Source organism: Procambarus clarkii, chromosome 26 (genome assembly GCF_040958095.1).
Source record: "Procambarus clarkii isolate CNS0578487 chromosome 26, FALCON_Pclarkii_2.0, whole genome shotgun sequence".
In the NCBI taxonomy this organism is placed as follows: Eukaryota; Metazoa; Arthropoda; class Malacostraca; order Decapoda; family Cambaridae; genus Procambarus; species Procambarus clarkii.
In genome coordinates, this window is record NC_091175.1 from 22,584,286 (window position 1) to 22,607,587 (window position 23,302).

The 23,302-nt window shown below is 47.4% G+C and overlaps 1 protein-coding gene across 1 annotated transcript; it reads left to right on the forward strand.

Annotated features, from left to right (window-relative positions):
* Positions 1-246: 246 nt before the first annotated feature.
* Positions 247-23,302, forward strand: LOC138368835 (uncharacterized). The gene is made up of 2 exons (XM_069331541.1): positions 247-2,710; positions 23,202-23,302. The coding sequence occupies exons 1-2, from the start codon at positions 247-249 to the stop codon at positions 23,300-23,302; spliced, it is 2,565 nt and encodes an 854-aa protein (XP_069187642.1).

The following is a 23,302-nucleotide window of genomic DNA, read 5'->3' on the forward strand; positions in this document are numbered from 1 at the left end:
TTAAGCGGCTATTTTTCATAGCACCCTTTATTTTGTTCCTTGGGGGGGGGAGGAGATTATAGCGTCAAAATAATATATATTATTTGAGAGGACTCGTTAAATATAGACTCCAAACATACATTTCTCTCCCCCCCCCCTATACACGCTTCCAAAAACAACCCCCCTCCCACTCCAACCCCCCAAACTAGTCCCCAGAAACCCCCCCTCACATACACTTGGTAACAATCACCACAATCCACCATAAACATGACTGTGGACCCATTCTTGGGCCGCTGCTCAAACGACCCAACCACCAGCCCCCACAAACGACCCAACTACCTGCCCCCCACAAACGACCCCAACCACCAGCCCCCCACAAACGACCCCAACTACCAGCCCCCACAAACGACCCAACCACCAGCCCCCACAAACGACCCAACCACCAGCCCCCACAAACGACCCCAACCACCAGCCCCCCACAAACGACCCAACTACCAGCCCCCACAAACGACCCAACCACCAGCCCCCACAAACGACCCCAACCACCAGCCCCCCACAAACGACCCCAACTACCAGCCCCCCACAAACGACCTCAACCACCAGCCCCCCACAAACGACCTCAACCACCAGCCCCCCACAAACGACCCAACCACCAGCCCCCACAAACGACCCCAACTACCAGCCCCCACAAACGACCCCAACTACCAGCCCCCCACAAACGACGCCAACTACCAGCCCCCACAAACGACCCCAACTACCAGCCCCCACAAACGACCCCAACTACCAGCCCCCACAAACGACCCAACCACCAGCCCCCACAAACGACCCCAACCACCAGCCCCCACAAACGACCCCAACTACCAGCCCCCCACAAACGACCCCAACTACCAGCCCCCACAAACGACCCCAACTACCAGCCCCCACAAACGACCCAACCACCAGCCCCCACAAACGACCCAACTACCAGCCCCCACAAACGACCCAACTACCAGCCCCCACAAACGACCCCAACCACCAGCCCCCCACAAACGACCCCAACCACCAGCCCCCCACAAACGACCCAACCACCAGCCCCCACAAACGACCCAACCACCAGCCCCCACAAACGACCCCAACTACCAGCCCCCACAAACGACCCAACCACCAGCCCCCACAAACGACCCAACCACCAGCCCCCACAAACGACCCAACCACCAGCCCCCACAAACGACCCCAACTACCAGCCCCCACAAACGACCCCAACTACCAGCCCCCACAAACGACCCAACCACCAGCCCCCCACAAACGACCCAACCACCAGCCCCCCACAAACGACCCAACTACCAGCCCCCACAAACGACCCAACCACCAGCCCCCACAAACGACCCAACCACCAGCCCCCACAAACGACCCCAACTACCAGCCCCCACAAACGAGCCAACCACCAGCCCCCACAAACGACCCAACCACCAGCCCCCACAAACGACCCAACCACCAGCCCCCACAAAGGACCCCAACCACCAGCCCCCACAAACGACCCCAACTACCAGCCCCCACAAACGACCCAACCACCAGCCCCCACAAACGACCCCAACTACCAGCCCCCACAAACGACCCCAACTACCAGCCCCCACAAACGACCCAACCACCAGCCCCCACAAACGACCCAACCACCAGCCCCCACAAACGACCCCAACCACCAGCCCCCCACAAACGACCCCAACTACCAGCCCCCCACAAACGACCCAACCACCAGCCCCCACAAACGACCCCAACTACCAGCCCCCACAAACGACCCCAACTACCAGCCCCCACAAACGACCCAACCACCAGCCCCCACAAACGACCCAACCACCAGCCCCCACAAACGACCCCAACTACCAGCCCCAACAAACGACCCAACCACCAGCCCCCACAAACGACCCAACCACCAGCCCCCACAAACGACCCCAACCACCAGCCCCCACAAACGACCCCAACTACCAGCCCCCACAAACGACCCAACCACCAGCCCACACAAACGACCCAACCACCAGCCCCCACAAACGACCCCAACTACCAGCCCCCAAAAACTACCCCAACTACCAGCCCCCACAAACGACCCAACCACCAGCCCCCACAAACGACCCAACCACCAGCCCCCACAAACGACCCCAACTACCAGCCCCCACAAACGACCCAACCACCAGCCCCCACAAACGACCCAACCACCAGCCCCCACAAACGACCCCAACTACCAGCCCCCACAAACGACCCCAACTACCAGCCCCCACAAACGACCCAACCACCAGCCCCCCACAAACGACCCAACCACCAGCCCCCACAAACGACCCCAACTACCAGCCCCCACAAACGACCCCAACCACCAGCCCCCCACAAACGACCCAACCACCAGCCCCCCACAAACGACCCCAACTACCAGCCCCCACAAACGACCCAACCACCAGCCCCCACAAACGACCCCAACTACCAGCCCCCACAAACGACCCAACCACCAGCCCTCACAAACGACCCAACCACCAGCCCCCCACAAACGACCCCAACTACCAGCCCCCACAAACGACCCAACCACCAGCCCTCACAAACGACCCAACCACCAGCCCTCACAAACGACCTAACCACCAGCCCCCACAAACGACCCAACCACCAGCCCCCACAAAGGACCCCAACCACCAGCCCCCACAAACGACCCCAACTACCAGCCCCCACAAACGACCCAACCACCAGCCCCCACAAACGACCCCAACTACCAGCCCCCCACAAACGACCCAACCACCAGCCCCCCACAAACGACCCCAACCACCAGCCCCCACAAACGACCCAACCACCAGCCCCCCACAAACGACCCCAACCACCAGCCCCCCACAAACGACCCCAACCACCAGCCCCCACAAACGAACCCAACCACCAGCCCCCCACAAACGACCCAACCACCAGCCCCCACAAACGAACCCAACCACCAGCCCCCCACAAACGACCCCAACCACCAGCCCCCACAAACGAACCCAACCACCAGCCCCCCACAAACGACCCAACCACCAGCCCCCACAAACGAACCCAACCACCAGCCCCCCACAAACGACCCAACCACCAGCCCCCACAAACGAACCCAACCACCAGCCCCCCACAAACGACCCCAACCACCAGCCCCCACAAACGACCCCAACCACCAGCCCCCACAAACGAACCCAACCACCAGCCCCCACAAACGAACCCAACCACCAGCCCCCCACAAACGACCCCAACCACCAGCCCCCCACAAAGGACCCTAACTACCAGCCCCCACAAACGACCCAACCACCAGCCCCCACAAACGACCCAACCACCAGCCCCCACAAACGACCCCAACTACCAGCCCCCCACAAACGACCCTAACTACCAGCCCCCCACAAACGACCCCAACTACCAGCCCCCCACAAACGACCCCAACTACCAGCTCCCACAAACGACCCAACCACCAGCCCCCACAAACGACCCAACCACCAGCCCCCACAAACGACCCCAACTACCAGCCCCCCACAAACGACCCTAACTACCAGCCCCCCACAAACGACCCCAACTACCAGCCCCCACAAACGACCCTAACTACCAGCCCCCCACAAACGACCCCAACTACCAGTCCCCCACAAACGACCCAACCACCTCGACAACAATCTTACAGAAATACTAAAAGTTTTACACTCAATTATCATCAATTCCCAACATCCTCTCCCCGAGAGAGAGATTTTCATCTGGTGGAGATGCTCCCTTTGTACTCTCCAGCATCCCAGTTACCACTCCGTAAAAAATACAGCGGTTTTGCCTGTACAGAAACGTGCCAACCCAAGCAACCCACCTAACCTATGAATGTAAATAGTTCCACGAGCTGAGAGGGTTAACGGTAATATTGCGTAAGGGGGTTCGTAGAGGAGGAGGGGGAGGGGGGGAGCCGGGTTGGGGGTTGGGGGGGGAGTCGTGGGGGGTGGGGTGGGGGGAAGGGGGGGGGGTGAAGGGGTCGCGCGGGGTGGAGGGAGTTAGACACCACCAGCATGCCAATTTACGCATAGTTTCTTATGTCTAATCTGCGTGTAGATCTGTGTAAGGTAGACACTGCAGGTGTGTGTGTGTGTGTGTGTGTGTGTGTGTGTGTGTGTGTGTGTGTGTGTGTGTGTGTGTGTGTGTGTGTGTGTGTGTGTGTTTACTAGTTGTGTTTTTACGGGGGTTGAGCTTTGCTCTTTCGGCCCGCCTCTCAACTGTCAATCAACTGTTTACTAAATACTTTTTTTTTTTTTCCACACCACACACACACACCCCAGGAAGCAGCCCGTGACAGCTGACTAACTCCCAGGTACCTATTTACTGCTAGGTAACAGGGGCACTTAGGGTGAAAGAAACTTTGCCCATTTGTTTCTGCCTCGTGCGGGAATCAAACCCGCGCCACAGAATTACGAGTCCTGCGCGCTATCCACCAGGCTACGAGGCCCCTACGAGACGTTAGTAAGAGTTTTTCAGTATCAGAGTAGAAGACAAATGTAATGCATTAGGAAGTGATGTGGTGGAGGCTGACTCCATACACAGTTTCAAGTGTAGATATGATAGAGCCCAGTAGGCTCAGGAACCTGTACACCAGTTGATTGACAGTTGAGAGGCGGGACCAAAGAGCCAGAGCTCAACCCCCGCAAGCACAACTAGGTGAGTGCACACAGACACACACACACACACACACACACACACATAGGGGCCTCGTAGCCTGGTGGATAGCGCGCAGGACTCGTAATTCTGTGGCGCGGGTTCGATTCCCGCACGAGGCAGAAACAAATGGGCAAAGTTTCTTTCACCCTAAGTGCCCCTGTTACCTAGCAGTAAATAGGTACCTGGGAGTTAGTCAGCTGTCACGGGCTGCTTCCGGGGGGTGGAGGCCTGGTCGAGGACCGGGCCGCGGGAACACTGAAAGCCCCGAAATCATCTCAAGATAACCTCAAGATAACGTCTCTATGGCTCATTTGTGCACTCAATATCTACCTGTATCCCCCTAGTGCGTGTGCCCCTTGTGGTAAATAGTCTGTCTTTATCTACCCTATCAATTCCTCTAAGAATCTTGTATGTGGTGATCATGTCCCCTCTAACTCTTCTGTCTCCCAGTGACGTGAGGTTTAATTCCCGTAGTCTCTCCTCGTAGCTCATACCCCTCGGTACTAATCTGGTGGCAAATCTTTGAACCTTTTCCAGTTTAGTCTTATGCCTTGACTAGATAGGGACTCCATGCTGGAGCCGCATGCTCCAGGATTGGTCTGACATAGATGGTATACAAAGTTCTGAAAGATTCCTTTCAGAACTGAATTGCTTTCAGAAATGTGTCTGGGCGGAGGGGGGGGGGGCCTTTCCAAACTATACATTCAATCATTAAAGGAACCTGCAGAGTGCCTGTTGGCCCATACGAGGCAGCTCTTTATATATATATAAATATATATATATATATATATATATATATATATATATATATATATATATATATATATATATATATATATATATATGTCGTGCCTAGTAGCCAGAACGCACTTCTCAGCCTACTATGCAAGGCCCGATTTGCCTAATAAGCCAAGTTTTCCTGAATTAATTAATTTTCTCTAATTTTTTTCTTATGAAATGATAAAGCTACCCATTTCATTTTGTATGAGGTAATTTTTTTTTTATTGGAGTTAAAATTAACATAGATATATGACCGAACCTAACCAACCCTACCTAACCTAACCTAACCTATCTTTAATGGTTAGGTTAGGTTAGGTAGCCGAAAAAGTTAGGTTAGGTTAGGTTAGGTAGGTTAGGTAGTCGAAAAACAATTAATTCATGAAAACTTGGCTTATTAGGCAAATCGGGCCTTGCATAGTAAGCTGAGAAGTGCGTTCTGGCTACTAGGTACGACATATATATATATATATATATATAGCCTCGGCTATCACCTCATTATGTCCGGTCGTGATGGTCAAGTGGATTAAGGCGTCTTGTACATACCAGTTGCGTTGCTTCTGGGAGTATGGGTTCGAGTCACTTCTGGGGTGTGAGTTTTCAGTTTGATATATATATATATATATATATATATATATATATATATATATATATATATATATATATATATATATATATATATATATATATAATGTCGTACCTAGTAGCCAGAACGCACTTCTCAGCCTACTATGCAATGCCCGATTTGCCTAATAAGCCAAGTTTTCATGAATTGTTTTTCGACTACCTAACCTTCCTAACCTAACCTTACCTAACTTTTTCGGCTACCTAACATAACCTAACCTATAAAGATAGGTTAGGTAGGGTTGGTTAGGTTCGGTCATATATCTCCGTTAATTTTAACTCTAATAAAAAAAATTGACCTCATACATAATGAAATGGGTAGCTTTATCATTTCATAAGAAAAAATTAGAGAATATATATTAATTCAGGAAAACTTGGCTTATTAGGCAAATCGGGCCTTGCATAGTAGGCTTAATATTGCGTTCTGGCTACTAGGTACAACATATATATATATATATATATATATATATATATATATATATATATATATATATATGTCGTACCTAATAGCCAGAACGCACTTCTCAGCCTACTATTCAAGGCCCGATTTGCCTAATAAGCCAAGTTTTCATGAATTAATGTTTTTTCGTCTACCTAACCTACCTAACCTAACCTAACCTAGCTTTTTTTGGCTACCTAACCTAACCTTACCTATAAATATAGGTTAGGTTAGGTTAGGTAGGGTTGGTTAGGTTCGGTCATATATCTACGTTAATTTTAACTCCAATAAAAAAAAATGACCTCATACATAATGAAATGGGTAGCTTTATCATTTCATAAGAAAAAAATTAGAGGAAATATATTAATTCAGGAAAACTTGGCTTATTAGGCAAATCGGGCCTTGAATAGTAGGCTGAGAAGTGAGTTCTGGCTACTAGGTACGACATATATATATATATATATATATATATATATATATATATATATATATATATATATATATATATATATATATATATATTTTGGTAGCAGTCTTTCTTGTAAACATATGTTGTTAAATATGACCGAAAAGGTAAGATTAATAATTCTAACACGAATTTTCTCAATATTTCTTGTTTCTTTTCACTGTCGATGGTAATTGAAAAATCAATTCACCAAAATTCATTTTTATTTCTAGTCTTGAACACGACGCTTGAATGCGTATCGTAATAACTTATTACATTTTCAAAGACTTTAGTTTACACACACAACTGTAACCTGTAAACACGCCATTTGCTTCCATATTTATACTCGCATTTGGGTGAGGTGATATGGTACAACAGTTTTGGATGAGGTGAACAAACGTGTGACAAACACAAGACAGAACATGGAACAATGGGTATTAATTGGATATGAGAGCATAAGAATGGAAGTAACTGCAAAGGGCCTATTGGCCCATACTTCCTCTTGATGCTTCTATATTGTTTCGGAGTTTTGAAATGGGTAGAATATAGTTGTGCATTAATTGGCTGTTGATTGCTGGTGTTGACTTCTTGATGTGTAGTGCCTCGCAGATGTCGAGCCACCTGCTGTCGCTGTATCTACCGATGATTTCTGTGTTGTTTGTTAAGACGTCTCTGGTGATGGTCTGGTTGTGGGAAGAGATTATATGTTCCTTAATGGAGCCCTGTTGCTTATGCATCGTTAATCGCCTGGAATGAGGCGTTGTTGTTTTGCCTATATTCTGAGTTCTTTGGGGCTTACAGTCCCCAAGTGGGCATTTGAAGGCATAGACGACGTTGGTTTTCTTCAAGGCGTTCTGCTTTGTGTCTGGGGAGTTTTTCATGAGTAGGTTGGCCGTTTTTTTGGTTTTATAGTAATCGTCAATTATATTTTCTGTTTTTTTGTCTGTAGGGATAACGTTCCTATCAACAATATCTTTCAGGACCCTTTCCTCCGTTTTATGAGCTGTGGAAAAGAAGTTCCGGTAAAATAGTCTAATATGGGGTATAAGTGTTGTGTTAGTTGTCTCTTCAGAGGTTGCATGGCGTTTTACCTTTTTTTATGATGTCTTCAACGAAACCATTAGAGAAGCCGTTGTTGACTATTCATACATGTCTCGCCTACGCTTGAAACAATCTAGTGATCCCACATATATTGTATTGCCATACAGTATCTCCCTGTTACCTAACCTTTATTTACCTAGGGTTTTGTTTATATTTAAATTTAATCTTATCTCAATTGTATCCCTTGTTTCGTGTTGATATATTTAAATGTTTATTATATCATTCTTTAATTTCTAAAGTTCAACTTAAGATGTTGAATTTGAGACGCCTTATTCTTCGTCTCTCTGGAGTTTCCAGTATGTAAATTAAGATGTTTATCCTCTCTAAATAAGGGAGGTTTGTAATTTCTGGGATTAACCTTGTCATCTTCTCTATACATGTTCAGAGGAATGTGTCTGTTGTACAGAGAACAGAACTGAAGGGGCCGGGAGCTGAAAAAATATTAGAATTTTGTGAAAATTACAATTAAATGTTACAGAAATCTCCAACTTATGTACTTCAGCTCCATGAAAGTTTCATTCCAATATTTTCAGAAATGTCTTTTAGACGATTTAAAAAAAGGTTTTGTTAATAAGGAGAACAGCTTCTTTACACACAGAGATCACACTAATTTGTTCATTTGAACAGCTTCTAATAACTGGAACTGATGGATAATGCAATATTAAAGAGATGCAAGCATATGTCTGACGCACAAAGAAGAAGGATAGTAGTAAGAAGTATCCACAATGTGGATAAAAAGTTATTATGTATTACTCATTGGTGAGTAATACATAATAACACCAATAATAATGAGTATGTTATTATGCTCTATTTTGATATATCTCATATACATACATTACCCAATGTGGCACTTTCATGAATGTCCCCAAAAATTCATATTTTAGTTTTTCCCAGTTTTATTTTATTTTTTTCCTTTGTTTATTATTTGATTTTGTTGTAACCTTTACATGTTGTAGAGTGCCTACCTGTCCCTGACTATGTCAAGTTAGAATGTTTACATGTTGTAGAGTGCCTACCTGTCCCTCACTATGTCAAGTTAGAATGTTTACATGTTGTAGAGTGCCTACCTGTCCCTCACTATGTCAAGTTAGAATGTTTACATGTTGTAGAGTGCCTACCTGTCCCTCACTATGTCAAGTTAGAATGTTTACATGTTGTAGAGTGCACACCTGTCCCTCACTATGTCAAGTTAGAATGTTTACATGTTGTAGAGTGCCTACCTGTCCCTCACTATGTCAAGTTAGAATGTTTACATGTTGTAGAGTGCCTACCTGTCCCTCACTATGTCAAGTTAGAATGTTTACATGTTGTAGAGTGCACACCTGTCCCTCACTATGTCAAGTTAGAATGTTTACATGTTGTAGAGTGCCTACCTGTCCCTCACTATGTCAAGTTAGAATGTTTACATGTTGTAGAGTGCCTACCTGTCCCTCACTATGTCAAGTTAGAATGTTTACATGTTGTAGAGTGCCTACCTGTCCCTCACTATGTCAAGTTAGAATGTTTACATGTTGTAGAGTGCCTACCTGTCCCTCACTATGTCAAGTTAGAATGTTTACATGTTGTAGAGTGCACACCTGTCCCTGACTATGTCAAGTTAGAATGTTTACATGTTGTAGAGTGCACACCTGTCCCTGACTATGTCAAGTTAGAATGTTTACATGTTGTAGAGTGCACACCTGTCCCTCACTATGTCAAGTTAGAATGTTTACATGTTGTAGAGTGCCTACCTGTCCCTCACTATGTCAAGTTAGAATGTTTACATGTTGTAGAGTGCCTACCTGTCCCTCACTATGTCAAGTTAGAATGTTTACATGTTGTAGAGTGCCTACCTGTCCCTCACTATGTCAAGTTAGAATGTTTACATGTTGTAGAGTGCACACCTGTCCCTGACTATGTCAAGTTAGAATGTTTACATGTTGTAGAGTGCACACCTGTCCCTGACTATGTCAAGTTAGAATGTTTACATGTTGTAGAGTGCCTACCTGTCCCTCACTATGTCAAGTTAGAATGTTTACATGTTGTAGAGTGCCTACCTGTCCCTCACTATGTCAAGTTAGAATGTTTACATGTTGTAGAGTGCACACCTGTCCCTGACTATGTCAAGTTAGAATGTTTACATGTTGTAGAGTGCACACCTGTCCCTCACTATGTCAAGTTAGAATGTTTACATGTTGTAGAGTGCCTACCTGTCCCTCACTATGTCAAGTTAGAATGTTTACATGTTGTAGAGTGCCTACCTGTCCCTCACTATGTCAAGTTAGAATGTTTACATGTTGTAGAGTGCACACCTGTCCCTCACTATGTCAAGTTAGAATGAAATTGGTCAACAAATAAATCAATCACAACTGGCAGAACTTTGGACTGGATTTTTGGGTGTGATTTTTTCACAGATCTCAAACTCTATTATCTTTGTCTCTTTAGGTTGTCTTGATGATTAGGGACCAGATTAGCTCTTTATAACTTATATAAAGTCTGGTTGATACCTGGTTGATACCTGGTTGATGGGGTTCTGGGAGTTCTTCTACTCCCCAAGCCCGGCCCGAGGCCAGGCTCGACTTGTGAGAGTTTGGTCCACCAGGCTGTTGCTTGGAGCGGCAACTAGTCTACATATAGATCCCATAAATCCCCTAAATCCCCTAAACCTAGTCTACATATAGATCCCCTAAATCAATATAATTAATCCTATATTTTGTTAGTGGGGGGTATTTTTTCTTGACTTAATTTCAACACATATTGACCCACAACTTAAACATATTCCAGTAAGAATGTCAATGTTTATTCAAACTTGTAAAACAAGTAAATTAATGAATTAGTACAACCTTATTCCTTATTTCATTGTCCATAACTTAAATCAATTAGTTACAGGCTTACCTGGGTGGTTTTGGAGGATAGTGGGGGATAGTCTTTCTACTGGGTGGACGCCCCTCCACCCCAAGGGCCGCCCCTCCACCCCAAGGGCCGCCCCTCCACCCCAAGGGCCGCCCCTCCACCTCAAGGGCCGCCTCGCCACCCCAAGGACCGCCCCTCCACCCCAAGGGCCGCCCCTCCTCCCCAAGAACCTCCCCTCCACCCCTAGGGCCGCCCCTCCACCCCAAGGGCCGCCGCTCCACCCCAAGGGCCGCCCCTCCACCCCAAGGGCCGCCGCTCCACCCCAAGGGCCGCCCCTCCACCCGCATGCAGACATGGAGACCGTTTAACACACCCTTGGGCTCATTAACCGCGTGAGCTTGGAGAACATCCCTTATAGTTATCCCTCCATACATCAATACCCCTCGCCCGTTAACACCGTCAGGGGCCTGAGGACCAGTTGGATAGAGAGGAGGATAGTGGTGGGATAGGAGAGCAGGGCAATTGGGTAATGGGAAGAGGGACAGGCGGGAGGTGGCTGGCTAGGTGGTTAGAAGGACGTAGGGGGCGTGGTTGGACGTTAGCGCCATGTCAAGAGAAAGGAAAGATAATTTAGCTGCTAAACGCATCGTGTCAGCATGGCGGACAGCCCGCCTGCTATCATAACATTGTGTCAGCATGGCGGACAGCCCGCCTGCTATCATAACATTGTGTCAGCATGGCGTACAGCCCGCCTGCTATCAAAACATTGTGTCAGCATGGCGGACAGCCCGCCTGCTATCATAACATTGTGTCAGCATGGCGGACAGCCCGCCTGCTATCATAACATTGTGTCAGCATGGCGGACAGCCCGCCTGCTATCATAACATTGTGTCAGCATGGCGGACAGCCCGCCTGCTATTATAACATTGTGTCAGCATGGCGGACAGCCCGCCTGCTATCATAACATCGTGTCAGCGAGGCGGACAGCCCGCCTGCTATCATAACATCGTGTCAGCAAGGCGGACAGCCCGCCTGCTATCATAACATCGTGTCAGCGAGGCGGACAGCCCGCCTGCTATCATAACATCGTGTCAGCGAGGCGGACAGCCCGCCTGCTATCATAACATCGTGTCAGCGTGGCGGCCAGCCCGCCTGCTGTGAAAGCTTGCCCTGTGTTCCATACCCCAACCTCTCATTTCACCTGGTCCTCTCCGTCATATTTACGGCTGAAATGAAAAAAAAACTCGATAAAAAAAAGGTTAATTACTCCCCACCAGCTGTTGTTAATTGGCAGCTGAATGATCACCTGTTGAACAGCTGCAGGTGTTGTGGCCCCCCTGCTGGTGTATATATGTGGCCCCCTGCTGGTGTATATATGTGGCCCCCTGCTGGTGTATATATGTGGCCCCCTGCTGGTGTATATATGTGGCCCCCTGCTGGTGTATATATGTGGCCCCTGTTGGTGTATATATGTGACCCCTGCTGGTGTATATATGTGGCCCCTGCTGGTGTATATATGTGGCCCCTGCTGGTGTATATATGTGTCCCCTGCTGGTGTATATATGTGGCCCCCTGCTGGTGTATATATGTGGCCCCCTGCTGGTGTATATATGTGGCCCCTGCTGGTGTATATATGTGACCCCTGCTGGTGTATATATGTGGCCCCTGCTGGTGTATATATGTGGCCCCCTGCTGGTGTATATATGTGGCTCCCTGCTGGTGTGTATATGTGGCCCCTGCTGGTGTATATATGTGGCCCCTGCTGGTGTATATATGTGGCCCCCTGCTGGTGTATATATGTGTCCCCCTGCTGGTGTATATATGTGGGCCCCCCTGCTGGTGTATATATGTGGCCCCCTGCTGGTGTATATATGTGGCTCCCAGATGGTGTATATATGTGTCCCCTGCTGGTGTATATATGTGGCCCCTGCTGGTGTATATATGTGGCTCCCTGCTGGTGTATATATGTGGCCCCCTGCTGGTGTATATATGTGGCCCCCTGCTGGTGTATATATGTGTCCCCCTGCTGGTGTATATATGTGTCTCCCTGCTGGTGTATATATGTGTCCCCCTACCTACCTTGAGGCTACCTTGAGGTGCTTCCGGGGCTTAGTGTCCCCGCGGCCCGGTCGTCGACCAGGCCTCCTGGTTGCTGGACTGATCAACCAGGCTGTTAGACGCGGCTGCTCGCAGCCTGACGTATGAGTCACAGCCTGGTTGATCAGGTATCCTTTGGAGGTGCTTATCCAGTTCTCTCTTGAACACTGTGAGGGGTTTGCCAGTTATGCCCCTTATGTGTAGTGGAAGCGTGTTGAACAGTCTCGGGCCTCTGATGTTGATAGAGTTCTCTCTCAGAGTACCTGTTGCACCTCTGCTTTTCAACGGGGGTATTCTGCACATCCTGCCATGTCTTCTGGTCTCATGTGGTGTTATTTCTGTGTGCAGGTTTGGGACCAGCCCCTCAATTATTTTCCACGTGTAAATTATTATGTATTATTATATACTGTGGGTTGGTTGGTGTAGTCGTCGTTGATCCTCCTCTACGGACAACCCAACCCACAACTCGGTAGAGTGCTTATACTAGGAGATCACCCTTGGCGCTTCTGGCTCTTGGAGAGGGGCTCAACGTCACACGTTCAGGGGATGCGGCTCCAACACTTAGCCTCGTCGTCACGTGCACACACCCACTCGAGCCGCTGTGACTCCCCACTCTCTCCTTATGAGATATGATCTCCTCAATCCCCCTATGACTTACTAGTATTACCTCCTACCCTGTCCACAGCAGTGGTTCATGGTTCTTTCTCTCTCTCTCTCTCCTTCTTTACTACCTCCTGGGAAGCCTCACTAGGACAAGGGCAAACACCAGCAAATTGTAACACATTTACTGAACAAAGCACATACACGATACATACACACATCTAATAATAATGAATCCTATACTCTATAATATCCAAATCAGGTTGCACTCCAATACCATCAGAACTCTATTATCAGCTTATCAAGTGGTATCCCAACTCCTGGTTCACCACCTGGTACTATTAACCTCCTCAAGTTGGTCAAGCCCACACACTGTTGCACCATCAGCAAGATAACATATATATATAGAAAACCAGCATTTGAATGCAATAACATATACCAGTATAAATGTTCATTGATACTTCAATATAAGAAACTCCTTGACATAAGGATGCCAACAGTCACTCACCTCTCACTGCGTCTTGCACGCTACTGACAACCAAACACTATCAACTCCCTATAAGTAATCCACCAGAACTTCCCCTTCCACCTCTGGAAGTTCACAACCCTAATATCCTTAGGTTCTTCCGGGCTTCACTACCAGGATCCTCTGCAGCTCCTCCAGGCTGCTATCATGAAGTTTCCTTGAGTAACTACGGTGCTTCACCCTTCTGTTAGGTTCTTCCACAGCTCTCTTGGCTGCTACACCACCTCTACAGAAGCACGTGACACTCCTCTTCACTGCTGCTTCTCCTCACAGCTCGAGGTCCTCTGCTCCACTACCTCGGAGTCTCATTAGCTACATCATCTGCTGGCTTCGAAGTTCTCAGCAACTTCTTCCCCAAAGAACAAACCTGCAACCCATCGACACTCCAATAAAATGTTCCCCTTTAACACATAAACAAAAATAACCACACACTATGCTTGCCTCAAACCTCTATCTGTTCTCTACATACAGTGAGAGTGGACTCCCCCGTTTTGGGCGGGTCCATACTCCACCTCGCCTGGTGTCGGTCCTCACTCACTGGGAGGGTCTTCCTCCGTCAAGAGCCCGGCTCCCTCAGTCTTCCGCCAGCGCTCAGAGGGGGCGGACGTCGCTCCGTGTTCCTCCCTCTTCACTCTCCTATTTCAGGCTTTCTGCCTTATTAAAACATGTCTAACTTATACATAAACATTGCTACTGTCGCTGGGCACACGACCAAACTACAAGTAATCACTATGAACTGGCGTTTATCGTGCTTACCACAGATTAATTGGTCGAGGGCGCTTTCCCTCTGACGGCGTCTGGTCAGGGCGCTCCACACAGCCCACAATAATGCTTCTGGGCGATTTAATATCTGCTCGTCGACCAGGACTTGAGACCACAACGTTCCCAGCTCGATTCCACAGCTGGTACGTCCGCACACTTCTCTTCTCTTCGAGATATATCACTAGGGGTTCCCTTCTGGCGGGAGCTCAAACGGAGCGCGGCTTCCCCCTGCGATGTCTGGCACTCAAGTGAGGTCAAGGTCCTCCGGAAGCGAGCCTCACGCCTCCAGCAAAATGTCCACATCTCCTAGCCAGTCATTTATCTATTTTCTTCTGCATTGCCCATAATCTCAAACTGTTACACATATCCAACCAACTATTTTACATATGCGTTATCACCTCAATACTTGCTAGACCTTCTAGTTAGGTCAGGCTTGCTGAATAACTCTCAAGAAGGGAGACTCGTTTCTCCTGCAGGCTGAGATCATAACAGTATCTCTCCCGCCTGCGCTCAAGGGAGTACAGATTTAGGCTCTTTAGTCGGTCCCAGTAATTTAGATGTTTTACTGAGTGGATTCTAGCAGTAAAGGATCTCTGCACGCTCTCTAGGTCAGCAATTTCTCCAGCTTTGAAAGGGGCTGTCATTGTGCAGCAGTACTCCACTCTAGATAGCACAAGCGTTTTGAAAAGTATCATCGGTATAGCATCTCTAGTGTGAAAAGTTCTTGTTATCCAACCTGTCATTTTTCTTGCAGTTGTGACGGCTACTTTATTGTGTTCTTTAAAGGTAAGGTCTTCCGACATGAGTACACCCAGGTCCTTTACATTGCCTTTTCGTTCTATGTTATGATTTGCCTGCGTTTTGTACGTGGTTCCTGTTTTTATGTTTTCAATTTTTCCGTAGCGCATGAGCTGAAACTTATCCTCGTTGAATACCATATTATTTTCTGTAGCCCATAGAAAGACCTGATCAACATCTGATTGGAGGTTTGCCGTGTCCTCTATGTTGCCAACTCTCATGAAAATCCTAGTGTCATCTGCAAAGGATGATACAGTGCTATAGGTTGTGTTCTGGTCTATGTCCGATATGAGGATGAGAAAAAGTACTGGAGCAAGCACAGTACCCTGGGGGACTGAGCTCTTCACGGTTGATGGGCTGGATTTTATTTTGTTGACTATTACACATTGGGTTCTGTCAGTCAGGAAATTGTAGATCCATCTGCCTATTTTCCCGGTAATTCCTTTTGAACGCATTTTATGTGCAATAACACCATGGTCACATTTATCAAAAGCTTTTGCGAAATCTGTGTAAATTACATCAGCGTTTTGTTTGTCTTCCATAGCATCTAATGCCATATCATAGTGGTCCAGCAACTGCGACAGGCAAGAGCGCCCTGTTCTGAAACCATGTTGTCCGGGGTTATGGAGATGCTGTGATTCCATGTATTTTGTGATCTTACTTCTTAGCACTCTCTCAAAAATTTTTATGATGTGCGATGTTAGTGCTATCGGTCTGTAATTTTTTGCCTCTGCCTTATTTCCTCCTTTATGGAGTGGTGCTATCTCTGCTGTTTTTAGTATGTCAGGGATAACGCCAGTATCTAGGCTTTGTCTCCACAGAATGTGAAGGGCCTGCGATAGTGGTTTTTTACAGTTCTTGATGAATATGGAGTTCCAAGAATCCGGGCCTGGTGCAGAGTGCATAGGCATACTGTTTATGGCTTCTTCAAAATCTAGTGGGGATAGGGCGACGTCTGATATGTGATTTGATGTTGGTATCATATCCATGAAAAATTCGTTTGGGTTATCAATCTTTAGTGCATTTAATGGCTCACTGAAAACAGAGTCGTACTGCTTCCTCAGTAACTCGCTCATTTCTTTGTTGTCATCTGTGAAAGTTCCATCTCCCTTTCGCAGGGGCCCGATACTAGATGTGGTTTTTGATCTTGATTTTGCATAGGAGAAAAAATATTTTGGATTTCTCTCTATTTCACTGATGGCCTTTTGCTCTCTTTGCCTCTCCTGGGTTTTGTATGATTCTTGTAGCTTGAGTTCAATTGTTTCTATTTCTCTACCTAACCTTCTTCGCCGTTCTTGAGATAGGGTGCGACTCTCAAGTTGTTCCGCGATTCGTTTTCTTCGCCTATATAAGGAACGACGTTCCCGTTCCAATCTGCATCTCTTTCTCTTTTTTCTTAGGGGTATGCGGTTTGAACGTATTTCTAGTGCTACTGAGCTTATTTTTTCCAGGCACTGGTTCAGGTTTGTAAATCCTAGCTGTTCTTCCCAGTTTATTTCTGTGAAGTCCTGGTTTATTTGCTCCCAGTTTATCCGTTTATTATTGAAGTTGAATTTGCTGAAATCTCCTCCACCGGGAATCTGGACTGGTTTTGGAGGTCCATTCCCCATGGTTGTCAGTACCTCAATTAAGTTGTGATCTGAGTAACAGGTATTTGTAATCATTATGTTCCCGATCAACTCATCATTATTAGTGAAAATGAGGTCCAGCGTGTTCTCCTTCCTAGTTGGTTCTACTATTTGCTGGTTTAAGGCAAACCTATCGCACATCCGTAGCAGGTCATTTGCATGTGCCTGCTCATTTAGGCTACTTCCTGGTATTCTTTCTGATATTACTGTATTAGCCAGGTGCTTCCATTTCAGGTGCCGTAGGTTGAAGTCCCCAAGCAGGATGATGTTCGGAGCTGGATTTGTGAGGTTTTCCTGCTGGTGTATATATGTGTCCCCCTGCTGGTGTATATATGTGTCTCCCTGCTGGTGTATATATGTGTCCCCTGCTGGTGTATATATGTGGCCCCCTGCTGGTGTATGTATGTGGCCCCCTGCTGGTGTATGTATGTGGCCCCCTGCTGGTGTATATATGTGTCCCCCTGTTGGTGTATATATGTGGCCCCTGCTGGTGTATATATGTGGCCCCCTGCTGGTGTATATATGTGGCCCCTGCTGGTGTATATATGTGGCCCCCTGCTGGTGTATATATGTGTCCCCCTGCTGGTGTATATATGTGGCCCCTGCTGGTGTATATATGTGGCCCCCTGCTGGTGTATATATGTGGCCCCCTGCTGGTGTATATATGTGGCCCCTGCTGGTGTATATATGTGGCCCCCTGCTGGTGTATATATGTGGCCCCCTGCTGGTGTATATATGTGGCCCCTGCTGGTGTATATATGTGTCCCCCTGCTGGTGTATATATGTGGCCCCCTGCTGGTGTATATATGTGGCCCCCTGCTGGTGTATATATGTGGCCCCTGCTGGTGTATATATGTGGCCCCCTGCTGGTGTATATATGTGGCCCCCTGCTGGTGTATATATGTGTCCCCCTGCTGGTGTATATATGTGGCCCCTGCTGGTGTATATATGTGTCCCCCTGCTGGTGTATATATGTGGCCCCCTGCTGGTGTATATATGTGGCCCCCTGCTGGTGTATATGTGTCCCCCTGCTGGTGTATATATGTGGCCCCTGCTGGTGTATATATGTGACCCCTGCTGGTGTATATATGTGGCCCCTTCTGGTGTATATATGTGGGCCCCCCTGCTGGTGTATATATGTGGCTCCCAGATGGTGTATATATGTGTCCCCTGCTGGTGTATATATGTGGCCCCTGCTGGTGTATATATGTGGCCCCCTGCTGGTGTATATATGTGGCCCCCTGCTGGTGTATATATGTGGCCCCCTGCTGGTGTATATATGTGTCCCCCTGCTGGTGTATATATGTGTCTCCCTGCTGGTGTATATATGTGTCCCCCTGCTGGTGTATATATGTGGCCCTCTGCTGGTGTATATATGTGGCCCCTGCTGGTGTATGTATGTGGCCCCCTGCTGGTGTATATATGTGTACCCCTGCTGGTGTATATATGTGGCCCCTGCTGGTGTATATATGTGTCCCCCTGCTGGTGTATATATGTGGCCCTCTGCTGGTGTATATATGTGGCCCCCTGCTGGTGTATATATGTGGCCCCTACTGGTGTATATATGTGGCCCCCTGCTGGTGTATATATGTGGCCCCTGCTGGTGTATATATGTGTCCCCCTGCTGGTGTATATATGTGGCCCCTGCTGGTGTATATATGTGGCCCCCTGCTGGTGTATATATGTGGCCCCTGCTGGTGTATATATGTGTCCCCCTGCTGGTGTATATATGTGTCCCCCTGCTGGTGTATATATGTGGCCCCCTGCTGGTGTATATATGTGGCCCCTGCTGGTGTATATGTGTGGCCCCCTGCTGGTGTATGTATGTGGCCCCCTGCTGGTGTATATATGTGTACCCCTGCTGGTGTATATATGTGGCCCCTGCTGGTGTATATATGTGTCCCCCTGCTGGTGTATATATGTGGCCCTCTGCTGGTGTATATATGTGGCCCCCTGCTGGTGTATATATGTGGCCCCTACTGGTGTATATATGTGGCCCCCTGCTGGTGTATATATGTGGCCCCTGCTGGTGTATATATGTGTCCCCCTGCTGGTGTATATACGTGGCCCCTGCTGGTGTATATATGTGGCCCCCTGCTGGTGTATATATGTGGCCCCTGCTGGTGTATATATGTGTCCCCCTGCTGGTGTATATGTGTGTCCCCCTGCTGGTGTATATATGTGGCCCCCTGCTGGTGTATATATGTGGCCCCTGCTGGTGTATATGTGTGGCCCCCTGCTGGTGTATATGTGTGGCCCCCTGCTGGTGTATATATGTGTCCCCTGCTGGTGTATATATGTGGCCCCCTGCTGGTGTATATATGTGGCCCCCTGCTGGTGTATATATGTGGCCCCCTGCTGGTGTATATGTGTGGCCCCCTGCTGGTGTATATATGTGGCCCCTGCTGGTGTATATATGTGACCCCTGCTGGTGTATATATGTGGCCCCTTCTGGTGTATATATGTGGGCCCCCCTGCTGGTGTATATATGTGGCTCCCAGATGGTGTATATATGTGTCCCCTGCTGGTGTATATATGTGGCCCCTGCTGGTGTATATATGTGGCTCCCTGCTGGTGTATATATGTGGCCCCCTGCTGGTGTATATATGTGGCCCCCTGCTGGTGTATATATGTGTCCCCCTGCTGGTGTATATATGTGTCTCCCTGCTGGTGTATATATGTGTCCCCCTGCTGGTGTATATATGTGGCCCTCTGCTGGTGTATATATGTGGCCCCTGCTGGTGTATGTATGTGGCCCCCTGCTGGTGTATATATGTGTACCCCTGCTGGTGTATATATGTGGCCCCTGCTGGTGTATATATGTGTCCCCCTGCTGGTGTATATATGTGGCCCTCTGCTGGTGTATATATGTGGCCCCCTGCTGGTGTATATATGTGGCCCCTACTGGTGTATATATGTGGCCCCCTGCTGGTGTATATATGTGGCCCCTGCTGGTGTATATATGTGTCCCCCTGCTGGTGTATATATGTGGCCCCTGCTGGTGTATATATGTGGCCCCCTGCTGGTGTATATATGTGGCCCCTGCTGGTGTATATATGTGTCCCCCTGCTGGTGTATATATGTGTCCCCCTGCTGGTGTATATATGTGGCCCCCTGCTGGTGTATATATGTGGCCCCTGCTGGTGTATATGTGTGGCCCCCTGCTGGTGTATGTATGTGGCCCCCTGCTGGTGTATATATGTGTACCCCTGCTGGTGTATATATGTGGCCCCTGCTGGTGTATATATGTGTCCCCCTGCTGGTGTATATATGTGGCCCTCTGCTGGTGTATATATGTGGCCCCCTGCTGGTGTATATATGTGGCCCCTACTGGTGTATATATGTGGCCCCCTGCTGGTGTATATATGTGGCCCCTGCTGGTGTATATATGTGTCCCCCTGCTGGTGTATATATGTGGCCCCTGCTGGTGTATATATGTGGCCCCCTGCTGGTGTATATATGTGGCCCCTGCTGGTGTATATATGTGTCCCCCTGCTGGTGTATATGTGTGTCCCCCTGCTGGTGTATATATGTGGCCCCCTGCTGGTGTATATATGTGGCCCCTGCTGGTGTATATGTGTGGCCCCCTGCTGGTGTATATGTGTGGCCCCCTGCTGGTGTATATATGTGTCCCCTGCTGGTGTATATATGTGGCCCCCTGCTGGTGTATATATGTGGCCCCCTGCTGGTGTATATATGTGGCCCCCTGCTGGTGTATATGTGTGGCCCCCTGCTGGTGTATATATGTGGCCCCTGCTGGTGTATATATGTGGCCCCCTGCTGGTGTATATATGTGGCCCCTGCTGGTGTATATATGTGGCCCCTGCTGGTGTATATATGTGGCCCCCTGCTGGTGTATATATGTGGCCCCCTGCTGGTGTATATATGTGGCCCCCTGCTGGTGTATATATGTGGCCCCCTGCTGGTGTATATATGTGGCCCCCTGCTGGTGTATATATGTGGCCCCCTGCTGGTGTATATATGTGGCCCCCTGCTGGTGTATATATGTGGCCCCCTGCTGGTGTATATATGTGGCCCCCTGCTGGTGTATATGTGTGGCCCCCTGCTGGTGTATATATGTGGCCCCCTGCTGGTGTATATATGTGGCCCCCTGCTGGTGTATATATGTGGCCCCCTGCTGGTGTATATATGTGGCCCTCGTAGGGGTAGTCTCCTCTATCCTAACGGTTGTTTGGTTGTTAGCGTCTCAGCAATATGCAAATTAACCTTGTGATTATGCAAATTTTCCAGCCCATCTCCCAATGATGCAAGTGCATGGTGCAACAGTCTGGTCAGTCGTGTTTGGTTATTAAGAATTATCACCCTATTGAGGGTTAAGGATTGTTAACCTCTGGAGGGTTGTTAAGACCACAATAGATTACTGACCAACCAGCAAGTTTAGTCCAGGACTAATGTAAACTCTTGCTGTATTCAAGTTCATGTATGTTTATTTAAGCAATACAAATACATTTCGAAAGGATAGAGTAGATTAGGCTAGTTCTACCCTCCTCTGCTTCAAGTCCGTCAGGGGACGCACAAGTCCAGTGAGTACAAATCTATAAATCACAGTACAATAATTACATTTAACATTGCAGGTTAGTATGGTAAACAGAGCATATGAGTGTTAGTCTCTTGGGGCAAAGTGCTTGTAGCTCCTAAGTATCAAGTTATCGCAAGTCGAGCCTGGCCTCAGGCCGGGCTCGGGGAGTAGAAGAAATCTTGATTATATATATATATATATAGTTGATATATAGTCGTACTTAGTAGCCAGAACGCACTTCTCAGCCTACTATGCAAGGCCAAATTTGCCTAATAAGCCAAGTTTTCCTGAATTAATATGTTTTCTCTAATTTTTTTCTTATGAAATGATAAAGCTACCCATTTCATTATGTATGAGGTCAATTTTTTTTTTATTGGAGTTAAAATTAAAGTAGATATATGACCGAACGTAACCAACCCTACCTAACCTAACCTAACCTATCTTTATAGGTTAGGTTAGGTTAGGTAGCCGAAAAAGTTAGGTTAGGTTAGGTTAGGTAGGTTAGGTAGACGAAAAACAATTAATTCATGAAAACTTGGCTTGTTAGGCAAATCCGGCTTTGCATAGTAGGCTGAGAAGTGCGTTCTGGCTACTAGGTACGACATATATATATATATATATATATATATATATATATATATATATATATATATATATATATATATATATATAATAAAGCATTAAAGCATTACAACTCCATGACTGCAGTTCAAAATACATGAAATAAAAATTACTCCCCCCCCCCAAACTCTAGCATCGTACCTGTAATTGCTGACCCCCCATAGTTAGGCCCCTACTCCCCCCCCCCCCTCTTGCCAATTACTGATTCCACGCCCTCGTTGGTGCCTCCTCTAATCACCGCCTCACACGAATACTGATCAAGATACAACACTATGAAGTATTTTCTTGTGTAAAACTTTGAAAGAGAAATACTTGTATTTCTGGTACTTCTCTGTGTGTGGGAAAGTATAAAGTATTAAAAAAAATCTTTTGAATTTCTAATACTTTATAGTGATGACCTCTGGGTGGTTATCACTGGTCAGTGAGAGAGAGAGAGAGAGAGAGAGAGAGAGAGAGAGAGAGAGAGAGAGAGAGAGAGAGAGAGAGAGAGAGAGAGAGAAAGTTATACCTCAGATATATATTATTGCAAAAGTTACAAATGTATTTTTTACTGCAAGTTTGTCGATTCCGCAAATATTTTTTGGTCATAAAATAAGTGAAATCCGAATCATTAATAAATCTGCACACATATACTTTGTTCCATCTATCTCCCTCTCTGTCTCAGGAAAATATCTCGCGGAAGCCCACCATGATTCCACGAAGTGTTCCTGGACTAAGGGAGGAGGTAATCCAGACCAGTTAAATTGGTATAAATTCATACATATACAATCATATACATTCAGAGGTTTTGGTATGCATTCAACTCACATATCGGGAGTCTCTTCCCCAGGCAGTTGATGACCTAGAGGCGGAGACCAAGAATTGGAGCTCGCTGCTTCGTTAA

Coding starts and splice junctions, on each gene's coding strand:
- LOC138368835 (XM_069331541.1), top strand. CDS start 247: ATGACTGTGGACCCATTCTTGGGCCGCTGCTCAAACGACCCAACCACC. Junction 2,711..23,201: donor ACAAACGACCCCAACTACCA/GCCCCCCACAAA, acceptor ATATACATTCAG/AGGTTTTGGTATGCATTCAA.